Source organism: Piliocolobus tephrosceles, chromosome 9, assembly GCF_002776525.5.
Source record: "Piliocolobus tephrosceles isolate RC106 chromosome 9, ASM277652v3, whole genome shotgun sequence".
Taxonomy (NCBI): domain Eukaryota; kingdom Metazoa; phylum Chordata; class Mammalia; order Primates; family Cercopithecidae; genus Piliocolobus; species Piliocolobus tephrosceles.
In genome coordinates this window covers 7,375,724-7,388,714 of record NC_045442.1, presented here as the reverse complement: position 1 = coordinate 7,388,714, position 12,991 = coordinate 7,375,724, and the positions used below count along the sequence as shown (strand labels likewise).

At 43.0% G+C, this 12,991-nt stretch overlaps 1 protein-coding gene across 4 annotated transcripts in view; it reads right to left on the bottom strand.

The window, feature by feature from the left end:
* Positions 1-784: 784 nt before the first annotated feature.
* Positions 785-12,991, bottom strand: part of C9H10orf90 (chromosome 9 C10orf90 homolog) — a 248,427-nt gene continuing 236,220 nt past the window's right edge. For 3 of the 4 annotated variants that reach the window (XM_023224355.2, XM_023224354.2, XM_023224353.2), the window contains exons 8-9: positions 12,451-12,550; positions 11,593-12,362 (exon numbers count right to left, since the gene is read on the bottom strand). In XM_023224355.2, the coding sequence (XP_023080123.1) occupies positions 12,324-12,362; positions 12,451-12,550 (139 nt within the window). In that variant the 3' untranslated portion in view covers positions 11,593-12,323. Of the gene's footprint in view, positions 1,655-3,565; positions 3,678-4,484; positions 4,578-5,524; positions 12,363-12,450; positions 12,551-12,991 lie in introns of those variants that run through there. The other variant, XM_023224352.2, reaches the window with a different exon arrangement.

Below are 12,991 nucleotides of genomic sequence, written 5' to 3'. Positions count from 1 at the left end.
ATGCAAGGTCCATTGTAGGCTTGTTGGGGGATCTCGGTGCCTCCAACTGGACGAAACACAGCCTGGGCTTGCCCACCTACAGAGCCAGGTGCTATGTCTGTGTGTGTTGTCTCTGCTGCCATCTCCTCTGCTCCAGCTTCCAGTTAGTGGGAGAGTAGCTTCTCTGCAAGGCTCTGAGTTCTTTCACTTGGCTCCTGGGAGCCTTTGCTTTGCTAGAGTGTATGGCCCCACACTCCGGGCCCTTGCTGATGAGCTACTCTCTATGGTGAGTGTAGGTCAGAGAAGTATTGGGTGGGTAGGGTAGCCTAGAAAGAGGACGGAGTACCTAGAACAGGGCATGAACAGGCAGGCAATGACCCACACCTCCAACTCCACAGTGTTTCGTGTGCTTTCACTAATGGCGTTGAATCTTAAAAAAAAAAGAAAAGAAAAGAGAAGAAAAGAAAAGAAAAAGAACGAAAAAGAAGAGGAAAATTTGACAGGCTTAAATGTTTCATTATTTTTATTGTATTTCTTTGAATGTTAGCTATTCTTGGCATTTTGTATGTTCGTCAGTGATTTGCATTTCTTCTGTGAAGGGCTTATGTTCTAGAACCGTGTTTCTGTTGGACTGTTTTCCCTTTATTGAGCTATATGATGCTTTCATAAAGCATCTTACTCTTTATGGTTTTAAATATTTGCCCCATTTTGCCATTTGCCTTTTAAATTTTGTTTACAATGTCTTTTGACATTCAAGAGTGCCTCAGTATGTTTGGGCTGCTATAACAACATACCTTAGATGGGATAATTTATAAAAAACAGAAATTTATTGCTCATAGTTCTGGAGGGTGAAAAGCCCAAGATCAAGGCCAATTTAGGTTTGATGTCTAGTTTGAAGGGCATTCTCTGCTTCACAGATGGCACCTTTGGATGCATCCTCACGCGGTGGAGTGGATGAGCAGCTTCCTTGCACCTCTTTTATAAAGGCACTAATCCCATTCATGAAGGCAGAGACTTAATCACCTCCTAAAGGCCCTACCTCCTAATACTCTCACATTGGCAATTAAAGTTCAACATATGAATTTGGGGGGATACATTCAGACCACAGCAAGCAGTTTCTTATTTTTGTCTAATCAAATTTGTCTTTTCTTTCTTTTTAAAAACATTTGACTTACAGCTTAACATTTGTAGAAACGTTTCTTCCATTGCTCTTATTGGAAAGATTTTACCTTCCATACCTTCCATATGCTGCTGCTTCTAGTCATTTTAATTTTTTGTACTGCATCCCTTTTTGGACGTACCTGGAAGCACCTAGCAGAGGGCACCAAGTGGACGCTCAATCAGTAAGTGTTTGCTGTTGACATGAATGAAGGGTAATGAAAACTCCTTATGGTCTAATGATCTTTGAAAATTATTTGCAAGACTGCAAATGAGAATTCAAGAAGCAGTGTCCTAAATGGTACTCTAGTGGCTCTCAGAGGAGCTGGCTAATTGAATTCAAACCATATGTGAAAGCTGCCCCTTCCAGGACAATATCCTCCAACTGACTGCAGGGATGAGCTTTGTCCAGTGTCTGGAAGTCCCATAACAGGACTAAATGAAGACTGAAGTCAACATCTTCCTTCTTCCTCTTCAGAGACTTGAATTACGATGTGCACCTTCGAATATTGATGATCTATGAAAATACATAGAGCTGATTTTTCAGGGCTTGTCTTCAAAGAGCAAAGTCAGAGCATTGTTTTAAAGCAGAAACTGGTGTCCACGAGCTTGAGGCAATGAGTAAACTGTCACTGTGAACCTTCTTATGATGTCTTGAAGGCCACACATTAAGGACAACAATAACATCATTTGCAGTGGGCCTAGTTATGGTCTCTGGACTTTAAATCCCATTTTAGGAAAAGCGCCCACAAACAAAACCAAACAAAATACCACATAGTGCATCTATAAAGATGTGCCGCTTCACAGTACCTCTGTGTTTTCTCAACTTTGGGGAACAATCTTTGATTTGAAATCTTACTTTTTGGACCAAACTATTGATTCTGTGTTGACTCCTTGACTACAAGATCATGAACTTTCTTGATCATTACAAATAAACATTTCTAGAATTGTCTCTTTTCACTGACATCAAAAACAAAAGAGCTTGGGGTTTCTAAATAAAGTGTCTAGAGAAAACCGATGTGTGTATTGCACTCATTATGTTGGTAATAATGCATTTTTAGATGGAGTTAATATTTTATGGGCTATTAATAATATATGTGTTTAGGGAAATGCGTGTATTCTATAGAAGGATGAGAAAGTTATAAACTTGGAATCTTGCTTCTTTGTATCACAGTGCAGTTGTGACATATGTTTGCTGAAACCTTGCCTGGTACAGTTTCTTTTCTTTTCTTTTTTTTTTGTATCAAAAGTAAAGCACCTCCATTAATGTAACCTGGAAAGTTCAGAATTCAGGAGGCTGTTTCCACTTTCTGGCCCAGGTTGTTGCTGCCAGGACATCCTCTTTTGCTTAATCACTACCCAAGTCCCTCACAACTCTGAACACGTCAATGCTGAGATGTCCACTAGAAGAACGCCTTAGCACTGATGAAGAATCATGGGCTGTGGCATGTGACTGGCACTGATCCACAGGTGTATATAAGAAGTCTTTCTGATTTTTGCCACCTATCCATCTGAAAAAGGTCTAACATCCAGGATCTATAAGGTACTTAAACAATTTTACAAGAAAAATCAACCCCATTAAAAAGTGGGCAAAGGACGTGAACAGACACTTCTCAAAAGAAGACATACATGCAGTCAACAAACATGAAAAAAGCTCAACATCACTGATCATTAGAGAAATGCACGCCAAAACCACAATGAGATACCATCTAACACCAGTCAGAATGGCTACTACTAAAATGTCAATAAACAACAGATGCCGGCGAGATTGTGGAGAAGAAGGAATGCTTTTACGATGTTGTGGGAGTGTAAATTAGTTCAACCATTGTGGAAGACGGTGTGGTGATTCCTCAAAGACCTGGAGGCAGAAATGCCATTTGACCCAGCAATCCCATTACTGGGCATATGCCCAAAGGAATAGAAATCATTCTATTATAAAGATATGTGCATACATATGTTCATTATAGCACTATTCACAGTAGCAAAGACATGGAATCAACCCAACTGCCCATCAGTGATAGACTGGATAAAGAAAATTTGGTACATATACACCATGGAATACTATGCAGCCATAAAAAGGAATGAGCTCATGTCCTTTGCAGGGATGTGGATGGAGCTGGAAGACATTATCCTCAGCAAACTAACACAGAGACAGAAAACCAAATACCTCATATTCTCACTTATAAGTGGGAGCTGAATGATGAGAACACATGAACACATGGGGGGAACAACACACACTGGGGGTGGGAGGAGGAAGAGCATCAGGAAGAATAGCTAATGGATGCCAGACAAAAATACCTAGATGATGGGATGATCTGTGCAGCAAACCACCATGGCACACGTTTATCTATGTAACAAACCTCCACACCCTGCGCATGTACCCCCGAACTTAAAGTACAAGTTGGGAAAAAAAAGAAGCCTTTCTCACCTCTTAGAATCTGATTCAAATGTAGCAGCAATTTCTGCTTAGAATTTCAGGAGGGTCTGACTGTCCCATTACTTTTGACTTTGGGGAGAGAACTCAAGCAATGTTTGCTTTTCTAGATGGATGAGACACAGAGGGAAGAATGTGAGAAACAGCTGGTGATGTAAGGGAAAAACTAAGCCCTGATGGCTGGTGACACTGGAGTGAGGAGAATGTCCTGACACTGGAGATACCAGTTTCTAGGGAAGAGAAGCATGGTATAGCCCCTGCCCCCAGGGTGCTTTCAGTCTAGTGGAAACATCATATCCTCCATGATTCACACGTCACAATAAACCTACATCATGATAACCCTATGTAATTTTTCCTTATTTTGTTAAGGATGCAACTTTCCAAGGCAAATATTTTCTAATTTTATTTTCCTAAAGCTTTGAGGGATCCTATTCTATAATTTAAGGCTCTTTGGGGCCAGTAAAATTACTTAACATTTTAGTGAAACCTGAAAAATCTGTGTCTTTCATTCTTAGACACATGTACACCATCTGCAGCATGATGTCAGTATAAGAGCTCAGAGTTTAGGAGGGAAACAGACGTGGTTCAAAGCTCAGTCCCAACCCACCAACATGAAATACCCTGAGTGAGTTACATGTGTTCTCTGGCTTACTCCATCTCCTCACGTACAATGGGGACTATTCAGGGGCAGCGCTTCACATGTGCATGCTTCTCTTAATTCAGAGATGAGCTCGGGGAGGAAGAGGGGGGACAATTTCACCAGCAGTTGAATGACTGCTCATCATTCCAATCCAACCTCTGCCCTGGAGGCAGAACCAGATGGGAGATGTAAATCTATGTGTGGTTCCCTTGCTTCTCAAAGCATGGCCTTCTCCTCATGCTGAGTAAGAGTCTAATATTTTAAAGGAAATACCTCTTGTACATCACATCTCCCATCCATGCCAACTTCATCTGGTGCTCAATCGATCTGTTTCAGGGCTGAAGGAAGCTGTCTGGGTGAGCTGACCTGTAAAGAGATATGTTAGTCTGTCATCAAGATGACACTTAAGGGACTTTAAGTAGTGATTCTGATATCATCATATTCTTATTGCATCTGACTTTTAAAATGATTACTAACCCCCACGCACCTCTGGCCCCTATAAAAAAAAAAGGAAGTCAGTCCAGAGCCTGCCTGCTACCTAGCTCCCAGGGCCCTCCTGAGAATAGTAAGTGTGGATTGGGCATGAGTTTTAAATGCATAGCGAACATCTGCTCATTAGACTTTTTCCCTTAGAAAAGAAAGTAATGGAGAAATCTCACAAAATAAAAAAGGGGCCATTGAGCCCTAAAACCTAGTCTCTTAACATCTTTCATGGCACAATTGTCTTAAAAAACCAGGCCTTGTGGGGGAGTAGGGAGTAATTTTCTGGAGTTCCATGAGCATTTCAAGAGCTATGCCTATGGGCCTAGGTCCCAGAGGCCCAGTATATTGCCCAGAGCAGAGATAATTCAGGATATAACCTGGGGAGAAATCCACCTCCACCAGCTTGGTTCTCCAGCAGGTTTCCATGCCCTTCCATGGTGCATGCAGGAAGGTGTCAGGAAGCTCCTGTAAACCACAGGGGTAAATGGGGAAGGTAGCTGATGGTACTGGTTGCGTAACTTTCCCAGAATTATGCCAGCATCAATAGAGTCCTCCTGCAGCCCAGGGCTGCAAAGTAGACCACAGAGCCTTGGGTCTATGGGAGCCACGGCCAGCCTCAGGGGGACAGACAGTCCCTGTGAGTGCAAAGGTGGAACACAGTCAGCAAGTTGAGAGTTCCCCTGCTATAGACTTGAGTAGCAGATGCCAGTAGAATGGGCAAGGGACCCTGTCACCACTGAGGACAGCAAGGGTCCCCTGTTAGTCAACTTGGGGTACCATAACAAAATACCCCGAACTGGGTGGTCAAACAACAGAAATGGATTTCTCACAGTTCTGGAGGTTGAGATGTCCAGGATCAAGGTTCTGGAAGAGTAGGTTTCATTCTGAGGTCTCTTCTCTTGGCTTGTAGGCTGCTATCATCTCACTGTGTGCTCACGGGGCCTCTTCCTTGTGTGCTCTCAGAGAGAGACAGAGGCAGAGGCAGAGACAGAGGCAGAGGCAGAGGCAGAGACAGAGAAGGCTCTGGAGTCTTTTCTTATAAGGACACTAATTCCATCAGATCAGGGCCCCACCCTATGACTTCATTTAACCTTAATTACTTTATTAGAGGCCCCATCTCCAAATACAGACAGTCACATTGGGGATTAGAGCTTCAACATATAAACACAAACATTCAGTCCATAGCAGTTCCATTGCTACCCAAGGACCCTGGACACAGAGCTGAGACTGTCCTGCTCATCCCCTCCCCAGGAAGCCCCATCATGAAGCTAGCTGCAAGCTTGGGGAGGAGCTGGTGGTGGCAGAACTCAGAAAGGCCAAGTGTGGGCCTGGGCAGGGCTTCATTTCAAACTGATGGGACCTGTACATGAAATGGAACTGTTTGTTTCAAGAGAAGGCTGGGAGGATTTCCAAAGTGATTCAGTCCCACATGCGGGCTGCTGTAGCCAGTGACAGCACTTCCAAAAGGAACAGAAGAGACAAGATATTAACTTGCTGCCCCACTTAGCAGTAGGGTGGAAGCTCCTAAAAGGGCCAGGGCGGGAATGGGATATACAGAGGCAACAATTAATTTGCATGACTTAAGGCTGCTGTGACCCAGCGGGAACACATAAAGTGGATGACAAGTGAATGTCGCTTGGTTAGCACTCAGAAGAAAACAAATGTAAGCTATTATTTTGAGAAGTGTTCAGAATGCACTCTCTGGGTTCAGGAGTTTTCTGCTCAGGCTCTTGTCTCTGTTTAGAGGTTGTTCACCAACCGATCAGAAAACACTTCCTGTGTTGAGGGGGTGGGAGGAGGGGGAATATTAATCAACTGCTAATTGAGATTTAGGGTTGAAACACCCTCATCAGGAAGAAATGCTTCAATGGAAACATATGCATCATACATCTGAATCAATATCGCTATCGAGAAATATTGGTATCCATACACCTCAGTTTAATCCATGAACAAACATTTGTTTTCCATTGTAAAGAGCCAGGCTCAGCCTTGTTAATACAATGTCACATGCTACTGGAAAAACAAAAACAAAAACAAAAACCAATAACAGAAAATATTTTGAATTATTCTGTCATTTTGATTCAATAAACATTTCAGCTGAGAGAGTAAGACCGGGCATTTTAATTATGTCAGCCTATAATAATTAAATCTGGCTTTACTCGCCTTCGGGTATATTTTTAAACAAAAACAAACACAAAACCTCTTGTCTATGCACTCAGTAGCTTTTCATGTTAAGCACATATTTGGCAACGTGTACCTGTTAAGTGTGCTGTCATCACTAATTTCTTTGGTACCCATGTGATAACATCAGCCAAGAGGAACCATAGTGGATATAACACAAAAGTGTGGTTTATTTCTTTATCAATTGGCAGCTGTGAGAAGATTTATAATTTCCCTCTCCCTGACATCACTGGGCAGGTAAAGCAGGCAGCCCCGTTGGCTTTGATGAAAGGATATTACCCGGCGTATGGAGTTAACATGGGTGACGGTTGTAATTATCTTTTGCCTGATGTCAGTTACAGCTGTTGTACCGTTTCAGGCATGTCGGGAAAGTAGAGATGTTTAAACAGAGGAAGAATGCTCTGAAAGTCATCAAAAGGACACTTTTTCCTATGCCATTCACTCTTGGTGCTATTTAATAAAAATGATTTAAAGAAATTCTTTTTTTTTTCTCAGCAGCAATTCAGATCATAATAAGCTGCTTTTTCTTTCCTTTTAAGCTTTGATAAGAATAACCCAGCATTTTTTAAGATTCTAGAGGCAAGTCCAGTCTCTTCCTCCCCTCCCTGCTCTTCAAGTCCCTGATGCGCAAAGATCTGAGAGAAGAGCCACAGGTTGACATCCTGTTTCTGGCTGCACCCTGGCAGGTCACGGCAGCATCCAGAATGTGTATGCGGAAACCTTCTCGGAGAAGGATAAAAAATGGAAGGATTTCAACCCCCCTGCCCAACACACACTCCAGGCCATTACCTCAGACCGTTTCTTGGGGTCTCAGGATCAAAACTGTGCCTGAGGCAATTGACCTGACTTGAAAAAAATCCTTGAATTTTGGAAGTGACATGCCAAAGTCGTGGCTCCATTCCATATGGCTGAAACAGCTGTGTGAGTAAAGGAGTTCCCCCACTCCCAAACAAGCAGCGGCTGTGGGGAGAAAGGGTGGATCTGATGGAATTTCAAGGGTCTCCCAGGCAGCCTGCTCTCCTGCCTAAGTGGGGAAACGTTCCTTCAGCGTGGGACACTCAGGAGAAGGCTGGGGAGATTTCCAAAGCCATTCAGTCCCGGTGCGGGCTGCTTCAGCCAGTGACAGCCACTTCCAAAAGGTTTCTATTAGAGCTAGACATTCGTGGGTAATTATCAAGTATTGATAAAAGCACAACTACAATGAACTCTGTAACGTAAAACCCTCTGCTCATGGGCTCATTTTCATTACCAAACAGATTATTTCCTTTGCTTTTAATGCTCATGCAGACACACTCACACAGACCCACAGTGGATCGTTTTTCTTGTGTTATTTCCCGAACCCAGAGCTCTCACACACCAACTGCCAGATACCTCCTTTGGGCAGCCACATCACCCCACTTTCTCTTCTCTTATTCTGCCCCTGATGTGCCCCATACTCAGACCGTTGGTCATTTGATGCTGTCAGAGACCAGGCCCCTTGCCTGCAATTTTTATACCAAATGTTGAAATGGGAGAACCTCAGGCATCAAAGTCTCAACTGCTCTCCCACAATTGGCTGTTTCAGAAATAGTTTCTTCAAAGAGCCCTGTTACATCCGAGCAAGCATTTGCTGACTCACTCGGGGAGCCCACAAACTTCCAGGAAGTTTGGTTGGCAATAGACACTAACAAAACCAAGGCAATTGTTTTTCCATTATTTCATTACCGGCTGGCGGAGAAAACAGCCGAAATAGGAATTGCTCTTTCGACATGAAGTCATGGAGACCACAGTGAGATGGTCCGGTGCTGTCACCACCTGGATACCTCAAGTTATTTCAGATGTTGCTTGGTCTAAGCTCATGAATATCGTCTAACAATCTTTACCCCTTGCTGCCAGCTGTATCACTAAAGAATTGTTTTAGGCCAGAACTGAAACACACTCAGACGTAAATAAATCTATTCCAGAACAGAATTTAATGATTGAAGTTACAATGGTAAATTCTATTTAGAATTTTCCAAAACCTCAAAATATTCCCTGAAGTCTGATTTTAATAACAGAATTCAAAAAATGGGTAACCAATTCCTGAGCAAAATATAAAGGACAGCAGTTACGATTCTTCAGGGCTTTACTTTCATAGGAATTATAACATAATTACATTATATTCCTGCTAACATCTTTCATAATAGAAAAGAAATACTGGCTATCTGAATTCCTTTCTCAGCATCGAAGGACGGTTACAACAACAGGCCAAAAAAAAAAAAAAAATTAGTTCAACAGAAACCCAAATCTTAGTTTCCAGCCTTGTCCTGAGCCTGCTGCCCAGAGGAAAGACCAGCTCACACCAGCTATCACATATTCCTACCTTAATTCTCCATCCTAGCCACCTAAGTTAAGACCTGTTCTCAGAAATACATGACTCAGAGACATTTCCTTTCAAGCTGATGTTTGTTTATCCTTTAGATTTTAAGGCTGGGCATTGGATTTGCAAAGGGGATGAGGCTCTTTGTGGGCATTTTTGAAGGTTGGCTCCATCTAAGCATTCTCTCTTTAAATGTCAGGCAACACAAATCTAAAAAGTGTCATAGAACAGTCTAGAAGTGGTTGGGCCCTGAGTTTAAATGACTGATTATAGAAAATTAAAACATTAGCCTGATGAGTTTTTGCATTCTTTGTAGAGACAGGGTTTCACCATGTTGCCAGGCCGGTCTTAAACTCCTGTGCTCAAGAGATCCTTCCATCTCGGCCTCCCAAAGTGCTGAGATTGCAGGCATAAGCCATCATACCTAGCCACGTGCAAGATCCTTATCTGGGAAAGACTGTCCTTAACTAATATCATAGATTTGATTTAAATGTTTTCTAAAAAATCACTTAAAGTGTAAATAGAAATTCAGTGTAACATCCTGGAAGAGGTCTAATGAGTTCAAGAAAACAGAAATTAACCTGAAGGCAAGCTTGTCACCCTGCTGAAATGGTTTCTGAGTGTGAGAAGAACATAAAAGGAAGGAGTTTATGAAGCACCCTATTTATATTGGCAGGTTTTGGCTGTACCAGCACCCATGAGTTCAATGGTCTTGTGTAGCACTCACTACAGAGCTGAGGGATTCCAGGAGGACCAACTCACAGCCCCTGTGCTCTTAGGTTTCCCAAGACAGTCCTAACTTCCACCTCTACTTAGAATAGGAAACACTCATGGTGTGTTTGCTTTAGGCTAGTCATACTTCTAAGCATTCAACACTCACTGGCTTATTCAATTCCCATAGCAACCTTATGAAGGGAGCACTATAATCATCCGCATTTTGTGGTTAAGGAAACAAAGACAAGGTTAAATAACTCACTGTGCCAGATATTGATCATATTCTCTCTCACTCCATATTCACCCTTTTTGCCTGCTTTGTTAAAATGGATCCAGGCCCTTTCAGTATTTTCCCTTTGCTAGCTGACACAATGTTAGGCTTTGTCAGTAGAGAGAGCTAGAGAGAAACTGCAGGAGAAAAAGGTGCTGCTTCCCAGAGGCAGTGTATTTGCCCAGCCAGCTCCAGCACCAGGCCCTGCAGGTGGCATGTGGCCAGCAGCACTCATGGCCAGCTGCTTCCCCAGTCCCCTCCCTGAGGTGGTATTGTAGCAGTGTCTCCAAGGAGACGGTTCCCTGTGGATCCTAGAGGGCAGATCTCTGGCAAGTTCCAGAGAGATTTGTAGATTTTCACCAAGTTCCACTGGCATGCCACCACAGAAACTTCTCCACCACCTGCCAAGCCCCTGTGGTTCCCCCTCAGCCCAGGACTAGGAGGAACACTCTTCCTAGGACTCCTTGTATTTGCTGTACCCACTCTATTCTTGAGGGCTATCTTTACAACCTACTAGCCAACCTTTTGCTACTCTAATCTGCTATTAAGGTTAATGATTAAACATATTAAACTTTTCCATTCAAATGACTGTGTGGTTTCTCTCTCCTAGCTGGACCCAGACTGACACCCTTGCCAGAGGCCACAGACCAGGGAGCAGCCGCCAAGATTGGAAATCAGGCATCTTCCGTGCTTGACAGTGTTGTCAGACCCTTGCGTGGGCAGGAGGGCACAGGTCTGATGCCGTGTGTGCTGATGTGAGGTCTCTGATTCATACTGGAGGGCAAGGCAGAGAGGACACATGTCAGGAGAGAACCCCAGGGTGGAGTTTTAAACAGTTTGCAGCAGATGTGTAAAAGAAAGGCATTTCAGAAAGAGGGGACAGTATGTACAGCAGTGGGAGGAAGGAAGGAAGGGTGATAACTTCAGGGAAGGGACATAGGTATTACCAAGCTCCTGCTTCATCCCCAAACCTTTTGTTTCATTCCCAGGGAGAATCCTAGTAAGATTTAGAGTCTGAAGGATCCTAAATCTTGCTCTCAATGGTTTTACCAGCTTTTCTTTTACCAGTTGTCTAGGAGGCAACATTATCCACTGGAGCATCTAGAATCACAAGGACTTCCATGGTGGTCAGAAGCAGAAGAGGATGTGGAGCAGGTCAGTGGTGCCTGCTGGGTCTTGGGCAGCATTTTATACCTTATGTTATCTATCCTGGCCACCTACTTCATGACAGAATATATAACAGAGAAATACTTTAATTTTTATAATAATTGCATTTATTTCCATTTGTGTTGTAAAAACTAGCTTGTTCTTAGCTTCCCAAACACACATATTTATAAATAATGTGTATTATAAACATTTGGAAGCACAGACAGCAAAGCTGAACCATTAGGCTATTTCTTAACAAAACAACATTTTTTATGGGGTGGGGCAGGAGGAGTGTTGCAGAAAACACTGCAGTTACACCAGAGCTTCCATAGCAATGGATTCTTTTCTCCCTGGTGAGGAATGGTGCTAGGGGCGGGGTGACTGAGGGCCACTCTGACTGCTTCAGATCACAAAGAGATGGGCTGATTGTTCCACAGCCTCGGGCGTTGCACCCACTGGTTTCCAAGTCAACCTCTAGCATTGGTGGTGTACATGTTCAGAAAGTCTAAAAAGATACTGTATGCTGACACACATTTTGGCATTTGCATAACTGGCAGGTGTTGGTATTGAAATTTAAAAGGATATGGATTTGGATCCCAAAAGTTTGATGTAAAATATTCCCTAGGGATGTAAGCAAACTTGCTTGTATAAGGCCTCTCTGATGGGCAGGAAACAGCAGGGTAGAAGAAATCAGAAGCAAAAGGTACAACTCAGAAGCAAAAACGTGAAGAGGACTGTATCTAGTGGGTTACATGGAGGTGGATTCCCCACAACAGATTGTTGACCTATTTCCTCAAGTGTTATTGTTTCTGTTTGGCTTGGGTCAGTAATTCAGGAAGTGATGTTTTCCTTTATGGAAAAAAAATCAAAGGTAAAATAAGTGTTTTCCCATCATGAAGATATTGCTAAGTTTAATGGCTTATCCAGCATTTGAAGTCCTCCCAGGTCCAGGTAGTGTGGTCAGCAGGGCAGCCTGCGGTTAGACCGCATTCCTTTGAAGGAGCTGGTCCAGTAATTGCTAGAGGAAAAAGGAAACAAAGATGTCAAGTTCAGATTCGGCATCTGTGCACCACACACATCACACCTGCTGGTGACGAGGCCATTACCTTTTTGAAGACTTCGGCACGGAGTCTGTTACTTTGTAAGATCACCCTTTTCCTTTGTTCTTCTTTTTTCTTTTTAACTTCCGGCAAGTTATTATAGATTCTGAAACAGATTCAGAACACATTTGGAATGGTAGTTTGACAGCGCGCTCCCGCCGTGGGGCTGCATCCTGTCCTGACGGCAGGCTCTTACATTTCAAAGAAGATTGCTGCTTGTGGACTAGCTCACAACTGTATGATGCCAGGACGAAGGGCTTTCCTGACCATACCCAGAACCTGCTGCATGGCAGGGGATGGCACCTTGTCCAGTGCTACCTGGGTCAATGAAACAGGCAGAGTCCCACCAGTAGCAAAGCTGGAGAGGCCAGTTGCTTATTCAGAGTCATTGTTTTTGTCCCTCCATTCTCTATGATAATTAACAAATTAATCATAAAATGAAGGATTCTAAACCTACTCCTTTAGTATTCTGATTGTAAATTTGTTTCCAAATACCTTCTTACCACTCAATGTTTGCCTTCCTGTGACTTAGAAAAAGAACAGCAAA